A 21,736-nucleotide genomic window follows, 5' to 3' on the forward strand; every position below is an offset into this window, starting at 1 on the left:
TTTACTAGCAGACATGCCATAATGTTGTTATATTATGTTATGCTTTAGATATATCTGTGAATGAATCATTAAAGAATTAATGAATGAATGAGATTTTGATTCACACAGTTTAAATGTAAACAAAAAATAAAAATAATAATAATACAAATTAAGGTAGTAATATTACCAATATTTACCGGTGCTTACTCTTAGTAAGTGCTGGTAAAATATTTAATAAAATATATTGGCGCTTATTATGCACTGACAAATTCTCAGCGTTCAGTTTACTACTGTCGACAATATACATCGATAATAATAATAATAAATTGGAAAAAGTACACATATCTCTCTCAAACTACAAAAAAATGTCAATGTCCCTCATAAGACTAACAAAAAGAAGAAAAAAAAAAATGACCCTAATTTTTTTTGAATAAGACAAAAATTTCCTAATAATTTTGAAAAAAAAAACTAAAAAAATTAAATAAAAAACTAAAAATAAATTTTTTTAAAAAAAAACGAGAAATAACATTTTTTTATAAAAAAAAAAAAAAAAAAAAAAAAAGAAAAAAGAAAAAGAAAAAAAAAACACTTATTTATTTTTTGTATCAATTTTTGTTATTTTATATTTTTTTTAATAATTTTTTTAGTTTTATTTTATTTTAATAATTTCATGAAGGGTATTTTTGTCATTCGAGTGACATTGACATTTTTTGGTAGTTTGGGGGGGGGGGGACATTAACACAATTGGTAGAGTAGGGGCGATGGACATTGACAATGAGGTGGTAGTTTGATGAGGTTATGTGTACTTTTCCCTATATTTAAACATTTCAAGGGTATAACAATCATTTGTGTAAAAATAAAATAAAAAAGTCTGCACATGGCCCCTGTTCCGTTAGAATTTAATAGAAAATCCTAACAGAAAGAGTAAATGAAAGGACTTGATAGATTAATTAGTAGTTTGAGGAGGTAAATGTAGTTTTCCTATTTTTAAAAATTATAAAATTAACATGTCTTTTTGTGTGCAAAAATGTGTAGAACAATGTGTTAGTATTTTTATTGGCTACATTCTGGTTAAAACAAAAACATTTTTTTGTAATGGATGCATTTTAACAGGATAGTCGGTTTTCAAATTGGAATCTTCATATATTCAGACATCTACTGTTCACAAGCTTCTAGAAGTTATCCATGAAGAGTCCTATGCAAAAATCAAGTCAATTGAACCGGTTCCTATGCAACCGTCCGGATGGGCCTTTGAAGGCGTCCGGACACCCCGCAGTGTCCTACAAATAAACATTGACGACGTTCGGACGTTAGAGCCACACCGTCCGGACGCTCGATCAATCAGTATTCTACAAGAAGTCTTTTCTCATAAATCGACATTGTTTGGGAAGTTTTAGTATTCCGTCTGGATGACTCGGCATCACGTCCGGACGATGTTCATTATCTGCAAGCCATCCGGACGACTCGGCAACACGTCCGAACGATATACAGTAATTCAAATAACTTTAGAATTCCGTTCGAACGCGGAAAGGATTTCAGTGAAGACTGTCCGGACGATCGGTCAAGCCGTCCGGATGCACACCTGATAAGGATAAGATATGCGCAGTTTCTGAAGGATATCGCAGAAACCCGTCCGGACAGGGCAAACTTCCGTCCGGACGGTCGACAGACAAAGTCCGTTTTTCAGCAAATTTCAAGGTCTCTTGAAGCCTATAAATAGAGGGCTCTAGGTATGTATTTTGTATAGAATTCGACATTGAATTCCATAGTGCTTTGAGATGGTGTTTAGGGAGAATCGAAGATCCGCTAGCTCTCAAGCCATTGCCGGTATGTGCTCGTTGATTTTGTAAAGTCTATCTTAGGAGTCGGGCCTAAGGTAAAGGAATTTATCAAAAATCCATTCAGGTGGAAGATCTGGTTGGGAAGCGTTCGTGTTGGATTACACGTCAGAGTTAAAGGTATGACTACTGCATATGGTTATGTGAGTACGAGTGTCTTGTAACTAACTTTGTTTTTGGATAGTGAATTTCCTGGGTTTGCCTGCCCGGAGTGGTTTTTTCTCTTCATAGAATTTCCACTTCGTAACAAATATCTATCTCATTTAAATTTCGCATTTAAGATATTTGTTTGCACACAAACACACACTTGGTTTGTTTTAAGAAGTCATTAAATTATTTTCAATTGGTATCAGAGCTTGGTACACTCTGGTTAAGATTCATTTCTTGAGTGTAATTCTGTATTGACTTCTTTGTGATATGAGTAATAATACTACATCTTCGTCACATATTATGTTTACTCATAGAACTGTGTTTACTAAGCCTGGCAGGGTTACTCATGATTCATCTAGTAGGAATGGTGGTAAAAGGTATGAATCTATCCCTACTTGTCAGCATTGTGGTATTATTGGTCATACTCGTCCTAACTGCTTTCAAATTCACTCTCAAGCCATGGGTTAAAAAACATGTTATTAGGAATAATGAGCCGGGTATTAAAAATCAGATCAATAATCTTTGTGATCAAGTAAAACTCATCAGTGAAAAGTTAAAAAATCCTATCCTTTTTAAGAAAAACTCTATCATGTCTAATAAGGAAAAGGACGTCGCATATAAACATGTTTGGGTTAAGAAAAATGACAATCTATGTCTAGTCACTCATACTGCTTTAAAAGTTCTAGATACTTGCTTATGGTATTTGGATAGTGCTTGCTCCAAACATATGATAGGTGACAAGGCTCTCCTCAAAGATATTCAAATGGCCAGAGGAGGAAGAATCACTTTCGGAGATGGGAGCCAGGCCAAAGTAATTGGAAATGGGCAGATTGACATTTCAGGAATCAAAGTATCTCAAAAAGCCCTATATGTAGAGGGTCTCAAAGCAAATCTTCTCAGTATCAACCAATTGTGTGATGATGACCTGGTTGTCCAATTCTCTAAGAAGGAATGCAACATCTTTGACAGCACTAGAAAATGGCTAATGGGAGGAGAGAGGACTAGTGACAACTGTTATGGTATTCCAAATCTCTCTTCAGACTCTCAAATCATCTGCAATAAAGCTACCATTGATGAAAGTGAACTATGGCATCAACGGTTGGGACATTTAAACTTTACCAACATGTTCAAAATTGCAAGCAAGGAAGTTGTCAAAGATCTTCCTAAAATGAAAGATACTGGGAAAGGAACTTGTGGTCCATGCCAGTTGGGAAAACAGACTCGTACTGCTCACAAGAAAACATCAGGTATTCTTACTTCCAGTAATTTAGAATTGCTACATATGGATCTCATGGATCCCACCCGAACCTCTAGTCTCGGTGGGAAGAAATATATTCTGGTTATTGTAGATGATTATTCTCGATACACTTGGGTCCTTCTTCTTTGGGAAAAATCTGATGCTTTTGAAGCTGTTCAGCAGTTGTTCAAAAAAATTCAGATAGAGCAAAATAGTCATATCATGAGGATTCGCAGCGATCATGGCAAAGAATTTGAGAATGCTCGGTTTGAAGAATACTGTCACTCATATGGCATTCAACAGGAGTTTTCTTCTCCTATTACTCCTCAACAAAATGGAGTTGTAGAGCGAAAAAACAGAGTGTTACAGGAAATGGCTCGAGTAATGATTCACTCTCAAAATCTTGCTCAACATTTTTGGGGAGAAGCGATCAATACTGCATGTCATATCATCAATAGAGTCTACCTGAGATCAGAAACTAACAAGACTCCATACGAGATTTGGCGAGGTAAGAAACCCACTGTTAAATATTTTCGAACTTTTGGTAGTATATGCTATATTCTACGAGACAGGGAAAATCTGGGAAAGTTTGATCCAAAAAGTGATGAAGGCATATTATTGGGATAATCCATCAACAGTCGTGCCTACAGAGTCTATAACACCAGGACAGAAACAGTGATGGAGTCTATAAATATGGTCATTGATGATGAAATTAGGGCACATAGTAAGGGTGAGATTTTTCAGTCTATCCTAGAGACACTTCCTTCTCTCACAGGTAATGTAAGTGAGACTTCTTCTGCAATAATAGAACCTGTTTCTATTCTTCCTATTCCTTCTACAACAACAGACGTTCTCCCTGACTCACCGGATGCTGTACCATCTGAGGACACTGATCCTACATCAGATCAAGATTCAGAGCAAATAAACCCTCCGATTGAACCCGCCTCTTGGGTCAAACTCAATCATCCTTCCAGGCAACTTCTTGGAAATCTTAATGAAGGTAGACGATTGAGAAATAGGATAATCAACCCATCTACTGAGATTGCTAATCAAGTAACTTACAATTATTATCTTGCTCAATCTGAACTGAAGAAAGTGGAGGAAGCATTATAGGATGACAGCTGGGTCACTGCTATGCATGATGAGTTGCATCAGTTTTCTCGTAATGATGTCTGGACTCTGGTATCCATACCATCTGATCAAAATATCATCGGAACAAAGTGGATTTTCAAGAACAAGTCAAACGAACATGTTACGGTGATTTGAAATAAAGCACGGCTTGTTGCTCAAGGGTATACTCAAATTGAAGGGGTAGATTTTGAAGAAACTTTTGCTCCAGTTTCCTGCCTTGAATCTATCAGAATTATGCTCTCTATATCTTGTCATCTAGGCTTCAAGCTATATCAAATGGATGTCAAGAGTACTTTTCTAAATGGCATTCTTCAGGAATAAGTTTATGTAGAGCAACCAAAAGGATTTCTGGATCCTCACTATCCTCAACATGTCTACAAACTGAAGAAAGCACTATATGGTCTCAAACAAGCTCCACGAGCATGGTATGAAAGATTAACCACTTATCTTCTGGATAAAGGGTTCACAAAAAGATAGGCAGATCAGACTCTCTTCATCAGAAATCAAGGAAATCACAAACTCATTGCTCAAGTCTATGTAGATGATATCATCTTCGGGGCAACATTAGATTCTCAAGCTCATGAGTTTGCTGAAGAAATGAAACAATAATTTGAAATGAGTATGATAGGTGAGTTGACCTATTTTCTGGGGTTGCAAGTCAAACAAACTTCTGAAGGGATATTTATCTCTCAAGCAAAATATGCAAAAGATCTGGTGAAACGATTCGGTCTGGATGGGAAAAGCCATGCTCGTACTCCCATGAGCACAAATGTCAAAATAAGTGTTGATCTAACAAGCAAGCAAGTAGATCCTACTCTGTACAAAAGTATGATTGGCAGTCTTCTCTATCTCATGGTAAGCCGACCAGATATTGCCTTCAGTGTCGGAGTTTGTGCTCGATTCCGATCTAATCCTAAGGAATCTCATCTTACTGCTGTCAAGCGCATCATCAGGTACGTAAATGCCACCGTTAACTATGATATCTATTTTTCTAGGGAAACAAATCTTGTGCTTGCAGGATACTCTGATGCAAATTGGGCTAGAAATGCTGATGATAGGAAAAGCAACTCTGGTAGATGTTTTTATGTCGGTACAAATCTAGTAGCTTGGATGACTCGGAAACAAGCCTCAATTTCTCTTTCCACTGCCGAAGCTGAGTATATTGCTGCTGGAAGTTGTTGTACCCAGTTATTATGGATGAAGAAATTACTTTGTGATTATGGCTTCACTCAAGACACTATGGTCATTCACTGTGACAATACCAGTGCCATAAACATTTCAAAGAATCCAGTTCAGCATTCTCGGACCAAGCAAATCGACATTCGGCATCATTTCATTTGTGACCTTGTCTAATCCAAGGAAGTAGCCCTTATGTTTATTCCCACAGAAAATCAATTGGCTGATATCCTCACCAAACCTCTTGATGGAAGCAGGTTTGAATCTCTTCGAAAAGCCATTGGTATTTGTGACATGTCCTAGACATGTTTCATGCTCGGATAAGACTCTTCTCTTCATCTTAGTCTCGTCCATGGGTTGCATGATTTTATAAAAAAAAATAAAAAATAAAAGGGGGGGGGGGGATTTAAGTGCAAGGTTTCTGTTACAACATCTTTCAGCTATCTCATGTATATTTATTTGTGTTAACGGTTCTCTATGCTTTGATAAAATATACATTCTTATGGCTTAGTTTCTAAATTTGATATGTACTGAATTTTCCTGCTGCATCTTTATTAGATAGTTGCTTTTCTCATGCAATAAAACATGTGCACTATCCAAGGCTCCCCTAAGATATTTTTTTTTCTCTCCTCTGACTTGTAGCTTCTGGATTTTTTATGGGAGAGATTTTTTTTTGCCAAGATGGTCAAATTGACCAACTCGCTAGTTGAACCTAGAACCCATAAACTCTAGCATTCCTTCTACGTTGCAGCACCAAGTGATAAAAGGCATTCAAAAATGAATAAACATGGATAAATAAAAAGATCCACTGCTTATGCTAAATCTGTTCTTAAACTTGTCCCTATAGAAACAGTCAGTGATCATTTCATTGTGGAAATAGACGATCACTAAAGGATGAAGTCAAAGAAAAAGTGTTGCAGCTTAGGGGGACTGTATTCGATAAGGGTTGCTAGGCCCTAGCATTATAAGGTTTGACTTTTGACTGATCTAAGATTGAATTTCTCTCATGTTTAGAAAATCCAGGTAGTTTCTGTCATATCAGTGCACTTCATATCTTATTGAGAAAGCCTTCACACCCACACATTGCATGAGTCAAGTTTACTGTTTAAAAAAATCTGTCTGCATAAAATTTTTGCTCATAGATTATTTAACTCTTTTCTATATGCTTGCATATTTTTGACCAGCTCTCTGACTGTTTTCACAGGCTTAGATCCATGTGTGTGCTGATTTCTCGTTGACAACCTAACCTTGCTCTTTTCTCTTCTTCTTGTTCTTGGTTATGGTTTTCATTTCATACTCTGTTTACCCTTTGTCATTGTGTGACAAAAAGGGGGAGTATTTTTTGGTTTTATTTGGTGTTTAGACCGAAAATGTATTTCCGAACCGGTCAAGTGTTTTTGTCCCAGAATGGCCAAATGGGAAGTTCGTTAGTATTTTTATTGGCTACATTCTGGTTAAAACAAAAACACTTTTTGTAATGGATGCATTTTAACAAGATAGTTGGTTTTCAAATTGGAATCTTCATATATTCAGACATCTACTGTTCACAAGCTTCTAGAAGTTATCCATGAAGAGTCCTATGCAAAAATCAAGTCAATTGAATCGGTTCCTGTGCAACCGTCCGGACGGGCCTTTGAAGGCGTCCGGACACCCTGCAGTGTCCTACAGATAAACATTGACGACGTCCAGACGTCAGAGCCACATCGTCCGGACGCTTGGTCAATCAGTATTCTACAAGAAGTTTTTTCTCATAAATCGACACTGTTTGGGAAGTTTTAGTATTCCGTCTGAATGACTCGGCATCACGTCCGAACGATGTTCATTATCTGCAAGTCGTCCGGACGACTCGGAAACACGTCCGGACGATATACAGTAATTCAGATAACTCCAGAATTCCGTTCGAACGCAAAAAGGATTTCAGTGAAGGCCGTCCGGACGCACACCTGATAAGGATAAGATATGCGCGGTTTCTTAAGGATATCGTAGAAACCCATCCGGACGGTCGACAGACAGAGTCCGTTTTTCAGCAGATTTCAAGGTCTCTTGAAGCCTATAAGTAGGGGGCTCTAGGTATGTGTTTTGTATAGAATTCGACAGTGAACTCCATAGTGCTTTGAGAAAGTGTTTAGGGAGAATCGAAGATCCGCTAGCTCTCAAGCCGTTGCCGATGTGTGCTCGTTGTTTGTATGAAGTCTATCTTAGGGGTCGGCCTTAAGGTAAATGAATCCATTAAAAACCCCTTCAAGTGGAAGATCTGGTTGGGAAGCATTTGTGTTGGGCTACACGTTAGAGTTAAAGGTATGACTACTACATAGGGTTATGTGAGTACGAGTGTCTTGTAACTAACTTTGTTTTTGGATAGTGGATTTCCTGGGTTTGGCTGCCCTGGAGTGGTTTTTTCTCTTCATATAGTTTCCACTTCGTAACAAATATCTGTCTTATTTAAATTCCACATTTAAGATATTTTTTTGCACATAAACACACATTTGGTTTGTTTTAAGAAGTCATGAAATTATTTTCACAATGTATTCTAAGAGTAATGTTAGGAAATATTTTTTTTGTCATCTTTTTGTCCTCCTAAAGATGATATGGCTTTAAAATTATTATTGATTTTGGGATGAACCATTATTGAATTTTAATCCAATGGTGATTTTAAAAGCCACATCAACTTTAGGAAATAAAAATAAGACAAATAATGGTTCCTAGCATTACTCTGTAATTTAAATTTTAATGGGTCATTGTAATTCAAAGATCAATAGAAAAAGCGTTTATAAGAACTCTAGAGAAGATACAAGAAAATTTTTTATATATTTTTGTATGTAGCAATTCCATTATATATGAAGTTAGAAGAAGAATGTAATCTAATGGGACGTTATAATTCGTAGATCAATGGAAAAAAAATTAAGGAGTTTATAAGAACATAAGAGAAGAAGCAAGAAAAATTATTATATTTTTGTACGTAGCAATTCCATTATGAAGTTGGAAGATTTTCAAATAATATGATTTTTGGTTAACAAGTATGCATATCCAAAAAGAAACAAATCGGTCTAGACTACTTGAGACTTGTTATCTTTCAAAAGATTATTATGCATGTGATCTTTACTTTGATAAATTTGTTGATGAAGAAGATGTCACTTATGAAAAAGATACTATGAACGATGACAACAATAAAATAAGATTGTCAATAATAGAAGTTAAAAAGCAAAAAATTGAAGTTGTCAAATTTTAGCTCCAAATCAAAATCCAATGGAGAAAATAATTTATCAAAAATTGGAATTGAAAGTTAATTTTTTCAATCATTGGATTCTGTTGAGTTTGAAAATTTGGTTAATAAAAAAATAAAAATCATGCTAAAGTTATAATTGGCGAAGATTGAATAGTCATTCTCTCTCTCTCAAAGAGCTTCATAAGGGTAAAAGGACGAGGAAAGGAGGGAAGAGATGAGACATTTCCTTCCTCCTGGCCTGTGATGGCTACATAGAGAAGGAACTAGGGAGAAAAAATCACATGAGAGAAAACAAAGGTTTTGTTTTTCTATCAATTATAGTATCTTATAGTTGTTTGGCTTAGCTTTTGTATTGCAAGGATCCTTGTTTATATGCTAGAATCTCAATTTCAATAATTTTATAGTATGGTAAGTTAGGTAAAGTGATTAAGTTTAGGAAAAATTATACTATTGGTCCCTGAGGTTGGCTTAAATTATAAATTACTCTTTGTTATCAAAATTAATTCAGAGATTCCTATGGTTGGCTTAATTTATAAATTTCTACCTAAAGTCAAATTCCGTTAGGCGTCATATCAGCATCAATAAGATGGCGACACGTGTTGATCATAATAAAAAAATATAAATCTATTGAAAACATAAATAAATAAAACTTAAAAAAAATTATTATTTATTTTTTAAAAAAATTAATCTCATACATTATTTAGCTTCTTGCATAATCTATTTATAGTTGGTAAAGGGAAAAAATATTGAAAAACTGCTATTCGCATATGAGGTAATACCAAAACATTGTTTTAATTAATTTAATATATATTATAAATGGTATACAGATGCGGTTAATAACTACATCTACATACCTTAAAACCACTATCCGTATATGCGGATTGTGATTTTCGCTAATTGCATCCGCATATGCGAATATCGGATAGCGAGCGGTATTATCCATTCGCATTTTTACCCTTAGAACAAACCACGAAATACAATACTAGAGTCAATTATTCTTACCTCAAAGATAGAAACTATAGACAATTTTTGGTCTCTAAGCCAAGCAAGCTCTTTATCTTTCTTTATCTACTTCTCTCTCTCTAGAGTTGATGGGCGGCGAGCTGGGAGGTCTGCTAAGGTTTTCCAGCACTTAAATAGAGTGTTTTCACATTTCTAAGCTTTTGGACATATTATTATCGCATGCAACACTATGACCATATATTCGAACAGTTATCTCAAACTGTTCAGACAATGTACCTCCTTCGTGCATCGTCTGAACGTTCTTTATTGCTGATGTTGCATCGTTCAAATAGTTCACAGGTCATTCAAACTTTTTCCTGATTCTCAAATTCTAAGTACTCTCAAGGCAAATCATTAATAATTTTGGGTGTTCTTTTACATTTCAATCATCTGTTTTGGGTGATTTAGAAAATCAACGATATTAATTTATCTCAATTTTATTGCTTTGTTTATTAACAAATTATTTCTAAAAATGATTTTTGCCACATATTTTGGGAGGGCATTACATTCACACTTACAATTTTCTCCTTATGGCGTTAGGAGGAATTGGGACACGACATAAAATATATTCAATTTATCACCAAATCCCAAGCTAAATTTTGACCCAATTTTATAATTTCTTCTTAATGGTCTGAAAACACATTTTAAAATCCTAAACACATAATTACTGACCAAGCTCCAAAAAAAAAAAAAAGGATCAAAATAAATTTCTATACCCTGGAGAATTTAATTGACATGATTCAAATCCATTTACCAGAATCAAAAGGTTTTAAGTTTTAACTCTGACTAGGCAATGTTTAGTCAATTTCATTAGTTCAAAATCCTTTCATGGCCCATCTTAGTCCTAATTTGTTCCTTTATACCTTAGTTTTGTCACTAATAGGTAACAAATACTACAAAAATTTATATTTTTTGACGAAATTTGGGTTCTTTTTCTACCATAGTTGATATCATCCGTACTTAATTGCTAATGACGACTATTTCTTTAAGGCATTCACCTGCACTTTTGCAACAACATTGTACATGAAAATGCTAGTCCTAGCATGGAGGATAATATGATACTAATCGTAAAACTTTATAATAAAACATGCTAAATACTAGAATATAACAATTCAATAAGAATGCATGTGGAAGCAATTCCTTTTAATTTGATTGAATCACATATATTGCAAAGGCATCTAGGGACTAGGGTTAGCGCTCGACCACCCTTGTAGCCAGGGGCTGAGCCAGGTTTTAAACTTGGGGGGAGGGGGAGATGGGAGGGGGGGCAAATTGAAAATAATAATAATAATAATAATAATAATAAATAAGGGCAAAATTTAATTTCAATTTTTTTTTAGATTTTTTTTGGGGGGGGGGGGGGGGGGGGGGGGTGGAAAACCTTTGCCTGGGGGCAGGCCCCCCAAGCCAAGGTGTAGCTCCGCTACTGCCTGCAGTCATCCTTTTTTTTTTTTTCTTTTTAATTCTTTTTTAAAAAATAATTTTTTAAGTTTTATTTATTTATATTTTTAATAAATTTATATATAATTTTTTAAATTTCATTTATTCACAAACTGTAATTGCTCTAAGTTGTAATTGTTTCAATCTCTTGTAACTAATTCTTCTATAAATACGAAGTCCCTTAATCTCTTGTAACAAACATATTCAAAACTCTTACAAAGAAGAAGGAGAAGAAGAAGAATTGAACGTAAAGGCATATACCTGATGAAGGAGGGAAAACTCAAGAGGAATCAATAGAGATCATGTCAAGAGTCATATCCTGTGATTCAGTAAATACCCAGATGGAGATGAATATCAGAATTGGCTTTGAAGGAAGAGAAAAAGCTTTGGTTCAATATGTGCAGTGGAATTAAAGACAAACCCACATGTTTCCTTTCTTTAATTATATCGTTACAAATGATACCCATATATACCTCAAATATTTGAAATAACTTAAAATAAAGGGATAAATGTAATATCAATCTATGCGGTTAGCTTAAATTATGAATCGTTTCATAGTCTTCGAGTAGGCCAAAATAATAATTTAGTCCTTACAGTCAAATTCTGTCAAAACACTTGACGAATTTTACTGGCGTGCGCACCAAAAAAATGATAATATGTGTCATTTTTAATAAAAAAATATTAATATATTAAAAATATAAATCCTAAAACTTAATATTTTCTTTTAAAAAGAAAAAAAGAAAAAGGGGTAGCTGGCGGTCACCACCTTTAGGGGAGGCAAGCCACCCCCAGAGGTGGCTCTGGGGTGGCTCGCCGCTACCCCTGACCCCATATAAACCACCCCAGAGGTGGGGGTGGCCTTTGAGCCACCCTCTGCCACTTCTATTGGTGCTGACATGGCTCAAAGAACCGACAACCATCCCCTTTTCTTTCTTCTCCTCTTTTTTTTTTTTTTTTAATTAAAAAAAAACAAAATTTTTGGTTTTATATATATTTTTTTATTAAGAATGACACGTGTTTGATAGAATTTGATTAAAGAAACTAAATTGTTATTTTGGCTTACTCTGAGGACCTCTAAATTATTTTAAAAAATAATTTATAATTTAAGCCAACCACAATAATTAAATTTACATTTATCCCTAAAATAAAACCCAAAAGCAACCACTAACCACTCAAATCCAATTAACCCCGCAACAATTCAAAGCAAACAAAGTTATCAAACACCCGGAAGAAGCAACAAACAAAAACCCATTTCAATTGCACAGAAAACGTAATCTCCACCATCTGATCGATGCACTGTTCGATTTTTCCTTTTTCCAAATAAACAAAAGCTTCACGTCTTAAGAACGAAAGGGCAGTGGCATACCAAAAAGAAAAAATAGCTACTTATTTATTCATCAATGATGACTAGATCGGCATATATATATATATATATGCGAATACGGATGCAGTTATTTATAATATCTGAACTCGTATTTGTAAAGTAGGGATATCACTTTTAGATATCTGCATTCGTGATATTTTTTTTACAATCTTATCCGTGCAGTTATTACAGTTATTATCCGATATCCGCAAATAGGTAATGAGCCTATTTTAAATGCGAGAGAAAAAATTAAAATAAAAATGATGAATACAACCTTAAAATGTTCATAGTAATCAATGCTCACAAGAAATACTCTTATGTTTTTTTTATCCATATTCAATGACCATAATATTTAAGCGGGCAAACATTAAAAAATAAATAAATGACAAATTCAACATAAAATATATATATTACAAATTCATTACATAAAAAACATAGTTTGTCTAAATATAACACATCCATATATATATATAAAGGGTACGTAGAATACCTTAAAATTACTATATGCATCTGCACATGCTGATAATGGTTTTTACTATCCTATTTGCATACAGGGATAGTGAATGCGGACGGTTAATATCTGCCCGCATGTGCACCCCTAATGATGACAACACACAACTAGCAAATTTGTTAAAATAAATAAATAATGGGATGTTTGGGAACAGAAAAAATCTTGATTCTATTTGCTATAGTGTCATATTCTTTTTTGAAAATCCGGATGCTTGAATAAAATCATGTTTTAGCCAAATTCACCCGCCATTTTTGTCTAACTAAATCCGAATTCCAACGTTGGAGCATACGCATGATGTTTGTAATAGTCCCGTACAGTTCAATAAATGACAGCTTGCTTTTGCTTTTGCTCATGCCGCGTTATAGGCATCCTACAAAAGCAACTAATGACAGCTTGCTTTTGTTCAGTTCAATAAAAATATCGAAAAAGAAAAAAAAAATACAAATGAAAATGAAAATGCTCGAAAAGTCAAAAAATAATCAGGGAAAAAAAAAAAAAAAAACGTTAGTTGAAAGGTTAGTGGTAGACTTTGGGTAGTATGCTGGACATATATTATAATATCATATTATAAGTCGTCGTGCATGTACATCATTAAGAAGTTTTTTCTCCGAAGACGAGATATAGAAATGAAATAAAATAATAAAAAAAAATTGAAAAATAATATTTATAAAAGGTATAGAGTGAAATAGATAATTTACTGGAGTTTGTAGTAAAAAGCTAGTGGCTAAAATAGAAAAATGTGTATTTTTGGTAGCTAAAATAGTCTCTACCGGTAGAAATACTCTAAATGATGCATTATGTCAACAATATAAATACCCAAAAACATATTTTCTTTTGATAGTTTTTTCTCTTGATTTTTGTTTTTCTGAGCAATTTTGTTCTCTTGATTATTTGTACATGGGAGCACGTATTTATAAAGTATTGATGATAAATACCAACATGACACATGAAATGTGTTTTAATTGATGGCGATTTGTTCTATTGATTTCCTCATTTAATATTAAACATTCATATTTCATAGTATTTTTTTAAAATTTTTTTTAAAATGAATTTATAATCAAATTGACCGAACCCGATTAACCGATGAAATTCATTAGTATATAAATAGGCCCTACCTCCTATACAAATGCTTTAAACCCTCCACATTCTCTAAAGCCTTTCATGACAAGAAAATAGTAAAAAAATAATGAAAAATAATATTTAAAAAAGAAAAAATGTAAAAAAATTAAAAATTAAAAATTTGTTAAATTATATATTAAAAAAAAAAATTAGTTAAAGTAGAGAATTATACGTAATAAATAGTTTAAATACATATCAATAATCTAAAGATGCTCGCTAGTCGCTTCATATAAATGGGCCGGCCTCAAAAGCTCTTTACAGGCCTCACAAGGGGTGTCCAGTCACAAACGTCTTGCCGTTTATTGTTTCTGGCCTAAAAATCAATTTGTGCAATTTTATCTGTCGTTGCTCGTTTCGGGGGCAAAATACCAAATTCTAAACTTTACCGGGGCTCGGATACCAATTTCACCACTATAAAATCAAAAAACCTAGCGGTCCACCAATTGGCAACTGAAGCGCAGCGAGAAAAGGGAAATTGTACGTGGGCTGCTAGGGTTTCTCTTTTCTGCGGATTTGCTTCAGGTTCAGATCTCTCTCTCTCTCTCTCTCTCTCTCTCTGTGTGTATATCTCTGTATATCTCAAATTACCTACAATTTTTTATTTTTATTTTATTTTTATCTATGTATGCTTCTTGTTTGTTTTTCATCTTCGTTTAAGTTCGATTTCGAACGAAATTTTTTGTTTCGGCAAGAAAAATTGTTTCAAGTGAAGGCTTTGGAACAAGCTTTCCATCAAACCAGAGGGAATTTCTGTTGACTGGCTGAGTGGTAAGAGTAGATTGAGGGTTACGGTTTGCTGTGGAAAAGGGTGTAGATGCTGTTTTAGAGTAGAAATTAGGGGCTGGGAGTGTTGGAAAAATTGCTGCCTTTGGAAAGCCAGTTTTGTGTGTATTATTTACATATATCTGTGTGTGTATATATACATGTATATACGTACCTCTCCTCGAACTCAATGAATGATAAAGCTTTAATTTTTACCTCGCACTCCTTTTGTGTTGATGGAAGCATTCTTTAATTTTATTGCAGAATGATAAAGAAGCTGGGTTTTTGATAATTAAGAATTTCGATTTCTTTTATTGGGTTCTCTTTAATTTCTTGTAATTTACAATTTAGATGTTTGTATCAGTGATGTCCGTTTAGCGTATGGGTGTTATGTAAATGTGATTTCCAAACCATTTTGAGTATCCCAACTATTCATGGGTCTATGAAGCAAATTCTTTTTTCATTTTAGGATTTGCTTTCTTATATAATTGAGACGTGTTTACTGTCATTCTCTTGCACATCTTTTTTTGCAAATCCACAATTAAATCTATGGAACCTACATGTGTTCCATAGATTTAAATGGTAGATTTGCATATATCTTGTATGGTGATGGACAAGAGATATGTAAGAGAATGAAACCAAACATTTCTCTATATAATTTTGCTAAATATTTGATGCTAGTTGTGCTTTTTTGCTATTATTCCTTCACTTGGGCTCAATAGAGTAGCGTATGTAGGTGCATTTTAAGTTCTTGGACCGTTTCATGCCGTCTTATTTTGCAGCTTAATGCTTCCTGTGTAGATCCTCACTTTTACAGCGGAAAACATGAATCACCTATTTTGAAGATATCTTTTGTGGGCTAGATTTTTAGTTCTAACTGGTGGAAATTGTTGTGACACATCTGTTTTTGGATTACATTGCGTGTGTGAATCACAAATTAATTTGATTAACTCCCTTTCTTTGTGACAGTTCTTGGGAAAATGACTCGCATATATGTCGGAAACTTGGATCCACGAGTTACTGAGCGGGATCTTGAAGATGAATTTCGTGTTTTTGGAGTTATAGAAAGGTAGCATAATTTCAAAGTCACTTTTACCTCTCTCTCTCTCTCTCTCTTTTCTTTTTTCTTTTTTTTTTTTTAATAAAAAAAAAATCTTAAAAACATTGGAAATTTCAGTAGTTACTACTTACTCTTGTTAACTTTTGAAGAAAGATTTCTGTATTAATGCTGCTGATCTCTCAGCAGTTTTTTTTTGGTCTATTGCATACTTTCTAGTTCCTTTCTCCATATAGCTTTGCAAGCTGATGGATGGAATCTTTTAATTTATGTGCTTATTTGTGCATGCTTTTAACTTGAGTTAAAAATGAAATACCGTTATTGACTATCATATAGGATAATATCATCAGTTAATTTAGCTGTGCTTTGGTTGGGCCCAGTTCAATGGTTAGCCATGAAATGGCCCTTGCTACTGAAGTTAAAGTAATCAACTTCATTTTCCTAACACTATAATTTCTCTTTTCAAATGAGTAATGATTATCAATCTTAAGAACCTTTAGTTTTTTGTTGTTTCCTTCATTATGCTTAGAAGTAGAGTTGACAGTGATTCAAGAAAGAAGATAGCTGTTTTAATAAATATATGTATTTGTATTTATAAGTTGTAAATGTTAATATTAGAAAGATAACCTTTCCCAATCCAAGCCTTTTGGAAAATTTTCCTGTCAGTTGTGTGTGCTTGTTAACACTCATTACACCATTGGATTGCCTTTCCTTAAAAATTATGTACCTACAATATTTCTATCAACTTTCATGTTCTGTCAATTGGTTGGTTCAATATATTGCTACTTTTTCTTGGTTATTTGCATTCCCTCGTGTCAGGTTTAGGAACTGCATTAACTACTTGAATTGAGTTTCAGAAACCTTTTGTTTTATGCATAATTGCATATCATTTATTTTTGGCATGGATTTTACTGGCACCAATTTGTACTTTTTTTTTATACTTGTTCACCCAATTTCATGGTTAGGTAAGACAAATGCATCAGTTTTAAACAATTTGAGTGTTACTAGCATAAAGAAGTTCTGGAAACTCTAATGGGGATGTAAAATCAGCCTGCTTGTTGCCAAGTATGTTTCTCCATAATCATTAAAACCATGCCTTGTATGAGCAAAGAGGTTATATGTTTTCGGAATCATGTTACCTGGAGTGTCATGTGAACTTTTTGAGTTCTGGAAGGTTTTTAACTATGTGCATAATTTGAAGTTGCCCTGATGGCCATTGATTTTTTCTTCTAATTTTATTCTTAAATTGCTGATTTCTTGTAGTGTATGGGTTGCACGGAGACCACCGGGTTATGCTTTTATTGACTTCGAGGATCGTAGGGATGCAGATGATGCCATCCGTGAGTTAGATGGTATGTCTAGAAAGATTTTTTTTTAGTTTTTGTAATACTCGTACTGAATTTGTTTGTAACTTTATTACTTATCAAAAAAAATTTGTTTGTAACTTTATTCCCTAAGAAGCACCAATACTGACACTGGACATGGATGAAATTTGGTATGGATACGGCGATGCAGCAATTTTTAAATAATTAGGATATGATATTGTTTGTTGATGTTAATTATCAATAAATATCCATTTTTGTTAATACATCTTCCCTTTCTCAAAGGCATTTCTTCAGATTAAAGACTCCCTTTCTAAGATAATAACAACGCCAAAAGGTATAAAATATAATCTAAAACTAATACTCAAGCAAGTATAGTATAAATTAAGTATATGGCTGTGTGACAGCCACAGTCTAGCAGTATCTCAGCCATGTCTCAAGGTATCTGACTTTAAAATTTAATGTTTAAATTCATGGACATGTTTGAGCCTTATCCCATGTCCAATACATTTCAGACATGGATACTTCCAACTTTCTTAAAGATACCTGTCCATATCCGCGTCCAACAGTTTGTCTTGGGCAAAATTGTTTAAAAGTGATAGTGAATTATGTGCTGCTTTTTGGTTGGTATTTTTTTTTTGTTTTTTTTTGTTTGGTTACTTGTCAATTTTTTTTTTTTTGTTTGGTCTTTATTTTGTCTCAACACTTGTTTAATTTTGTCTTTTGTGATTGGAGGCCTCTGGGTGTGAAGATGCTCTTTTTCTTTTAATACTCCACCCTAGATTTCATATATGAGACAACATGCTGTTTTGGCCTTCTTTAACTGGTCATCAAATAGTGATGATGATTACTCTCTGGTTGTAAAGAGGGATAAGTATGCAGCAGAGGAATTCAACAGTGCTTGGAGAGCGTCGGTGACTGAGTTAAGCATCTGTTGCATAGGCAGTTTCTTTTCTCGTGTGAGATGTTTGCAACTAAGTTCAACTTATGGGAAGTGTGGTTTCTCATTGGTCTAATATGTGCCCTAGTAAACTGAAATATGCTCTATAAATCTTGTGAAAAGATCATTTGGAAGTATGAGCCTCATACCCAAATTATTCTATATACTGAAAATAAAAAAATTGTGAACCAAATTCATGCCAACTCTATTATGGCTAATTTTGTGGAAGGAATGTCACCAGATTTTAAGTTTTCATTATTAGAAGTGCTTTCTATTCCTGATGCATTTCTCTTACTTTTCACCATATACATATATACTTTAATTTATTGTTGGGCAGGCTCACCAGTTCAGTATTTATTGAACTCTGAATTTGGCAAAGTATGCGAATGTTGACTGACAGGAGCTGGTTCTACCCCTTTCTGTAAAATGCTTTTCGCAACTCATGTCTGAGTTTGCTTAAATTTACTTCGCTTTTCTACTTGTGTTCGGTGCTGCCTTCTTTTCAAATAGTTCATATTATTTACATTTTGTTCAAAGTATTTTTGACTTTTCATAGAAGCAACTTTTAGGTAGCACTATGCATAGTTTATAGATCTTCTGCTATTATTAATTTTTCCTGTTTTGAACAGGCAAGAACGGCTGGAGAGTTGAGCTTTCTCACAACTCAAGAGGTGGTGGGGGTGGTGGTCGTGGAGGGGGTCGTGGTCGCTCTGGAGGCTCTGATTTGAAGTGTTATGAGTGTGGTGAGCCTGGTCATTTTGCTCGTGAATGCCGTCTGCGTGTTGGTTCAGGAAGACGTCGTAGTCGCACTCCCCCTCGATATCGAAGGAGCCCAAGTTATGGTCGAAGGTAATGTCAGATAGTCGTTCTTTTTATAATATAATGATTGCCATTTAAGTTTCTTATTAGCATCAATATTTGATGTTGATTGCTTGCATGGGACTGCAAGATGGCGGATATGAGGATCTTTTCCAATCTAAGTTGGTATAAACGTGCTATCAATATGATGCCTTTTGACACAATCTGTTCCTGTGTAGGAGTTACAGTCCCCGTGGACGGTCCCCTAGACGCCGCAGTGTGTCACCTCGTCCACGCAGCTACAGTAGGTCACCACCATATCGTGCACGTGAGGAAGTGCCATATGCTAATGGGTGAGGTTGCTTTGCTAGGTCTTATAAAGCTCTCTTTAGTTAAATGATAGGAGGAGATCTCTTGCGGGAAGGTTGCTAGCCCTTGTTTAACAGCCTAGCAATAAATGGCTGGACATGACTCCCCGGATATTGGATAGTTACTCATCAATATTTGCATATTTTGCTTTGTCCTGTGGTGAGTGCATGTGCGCGTGTGCACGGGTGTGTGTAGATGGTTCACGTCCCTTAGTTTTTAATTTGCTTTCTTTGTGGGTTTGTGTCTATTGAGTGTTGGTATCCCTGAATTTTTAACTTTTTCCTGTCAATTGGTAAAACTTAAGAGGTCACTCTTTCTCTTATGCTTTCTGTCCTTATTTGCACAATTGTAACAGTTCACTCTTTCAATTTGGTTGCTGGACAGGAGGATCAAACTCGACCTCATGAGCTTAACTTGACCCCATGCATGATTGCTCTTTTGCCAATAGCTATGGATTATTCAACTACTAATAGTTGGACCACTCTCACATGCATGCTTACTATCATGGCACACAGAATAGTTCACGTTTTGTCAGTTTAGAGTTCAATTTGTTGATTAATTTTACTGAACTTTTATTTTTGCTGGATTTTTATGCAGAAATGGTGTAAGGGAACGACGCCGAAGCAGGAGCTGAATGCAGACTTGGTCACCTTGCTGTGTTACGAGGATACTGGGAATGGTTGTTAATTAGTGTGCTTGGACTTCAATATGACTGTTTAAATCGGGCGACGCCCCCAGCTTCTACTCTTGGGTTTGGATAAGTTTCTTTCTTTCTTTAACTTAGAGTTGGATTTTTTTCTTCTATGCAGAATATGTTGTTTCATTATAGGAGAATATCTTAAGCATTATGAATCTATTAAAGACCATTCAATGAGCGTGTTGCTAAAGATCTATGCTTTTTCTTTCTTTTTTTTTGGTGTTGAGGTGTCATCTGGTCCTGCTTCATTGTTGATGTGCTTCTGCACTCCCCTGGATTTCGTTGTTCATTGCCCGGCTTTGGGATCTTCAATTTTGAATGGTTGTGGGTCCCAGCCTGCTACTTCTGTAGATGCTTCTATTTGATTGAATCTCTCCAGTTGTGATGCGCCTCCCTTCTCTTGTGGATTTCTTTTATTTAACTTAAGAGGATTGAGGAGCTGCGTCAAACACTTCTGGCAGGTATTTGTATCTGTTCTACAGAAGTTGGGGTTTTGGGGGTTCTCTTTCAACAAGTATAGTTTTTTGTTGTGATTTTCTTTTTCTTTTCTTTTTTTTTTAAAAAAAGGATTGAATTTCATTAAAACTTCTAGGTGTATGATCCATATGGGAAGGCATCTTTTTGGTTTGTTTAAAAAGAGGTCTTGGATTTAAGATTTTAATTTTGCGAGGATAAATTAATTTTGAATTTGCAAATTGTATTGGGTTGCAAATGGTGATTAAAAGTTCCGAACAATCTTACTCTTGGCATTCCAATGGAGTAACATACACCTCTAGCAAAAGAATCTTACTTTTACCTTAATTTGGGTGCGGGAATTGCTTTGACATTAGCGTTCAAAGTTTGTTTATACTATTATGTGCCTGCTTTAATTTCCTTCTCTCTCGTCTTTGTTTTTAATATCTATTGGGTCATTGGTTGTTCCTCGTGCTGTGGTTTGGTGACCTTGGCTCTAAAGTTTGTGGTGGCCTCAGCTACGTATTTGGTGAACTCCTCCAATTGGCTTTATTAGTGCCAAACAAAGCAGCTCCCCCTCTTTTGGTTTGGCTTGGCTTTTAGTGCTAAAGTGGCTTCTTCTGTAGTTGGTCTGGTTTTGGCTGTGGATGATTAGTCTGCCTTCGGCACTGGAATGATTTTTGTGGTTCACTGCCTTGTTTACAAGTGTTCCGGTCTAATGGGATAATGCTCTGCATGCATTACGACAATAAGCAGTTCATCACTCCATCGTAGGAAGGTATTTTGTTTAGCCCCCACTTGCAAACAAACATTTTTTTTTTTCCCTTAAGACTCCGTGACGCCAGAGATTTTGAGGGAGATTTGTCACTCTCTGCTACTATATACTAGCTTTCTACTGGAGTATTTTTCTTTTTCACATTTTTTTTTTATTATTATTATGCATAACCCTAGTGTGTCTGGGTTACTCGGTCCATATGCTAGCTGTTGGTATTTTTTTTTTTTTTTTTTCAATATTTATTTGTTTCTTGATTCAATGATTTACCTATTAGAGGCACGAGAGGATTGGGGGAAAACTCAAACAATTCGTCGCTTGTACGAAATGTAGTGGAAATTCATCTTAATTTGATGCGGTAGTTCAAAACTATTTTGCATGCCTTATTAGATGT

At 34.8% G+C, this 21,736-nt stretch overlaps 1 protein-coding gene across 2 annotated transcripts; it reads left to right on the top strand.

Annotated features, from left to right (window-relative positions):
• Positions 1-14,598: 14,598 nt before the first annotated feature.
• Positions 14,599-20,328, top strand: LOC133870816 (serine/arginine-rich splicing factor RSZ22). 2 transcript variants are annotated; one of them, XM_062308043.1, is made up of 6 exons: positions 14,599-14,694; positions 15,904-16,003; positions 17,255-17,343; positions 18,883-19,102; positions 19,291-19,404; positions 20,018-20,328. In XM_062308043.1, exons 2-6 carry the CDS (start codon positions 15,915-15,917, stop codon positions 20,052-20,054), a joined length of 549 nt encoding a protein of 182 aa, XP_062164027.1. In that variant the 5' UTR covers positions 14,599-14,694; positions 15,904-15,914; the 3' UTR covers positions 20,055-20,328. The 2 variants fall into 2 exon arrangements, with proteins under 2 accessions (XP_062164027.1, XP_062164028.1); XM_062308044.1 differs by having other exon boundaries at positions 19,300-19,404.
• Positions 20,329-21,736: the final 1,408 nt, after the last annotated feature.

The sequence above is a fragment of the Alnus glutinosa genome, chromosome 6, assembly GCF_958979055.1.
Source record: "Alnus glutinosa chromosome 6, dhAlnGlut1.1, whole genome shotgun sequence".
In the NCBI taxonomy this organism is placed as follows: Eukaryota; Viridiplantae; Streptophyta; class Magnoliopsida; order Fagales; family Betulaceae; genus Alnus; species Alnus glutinosa.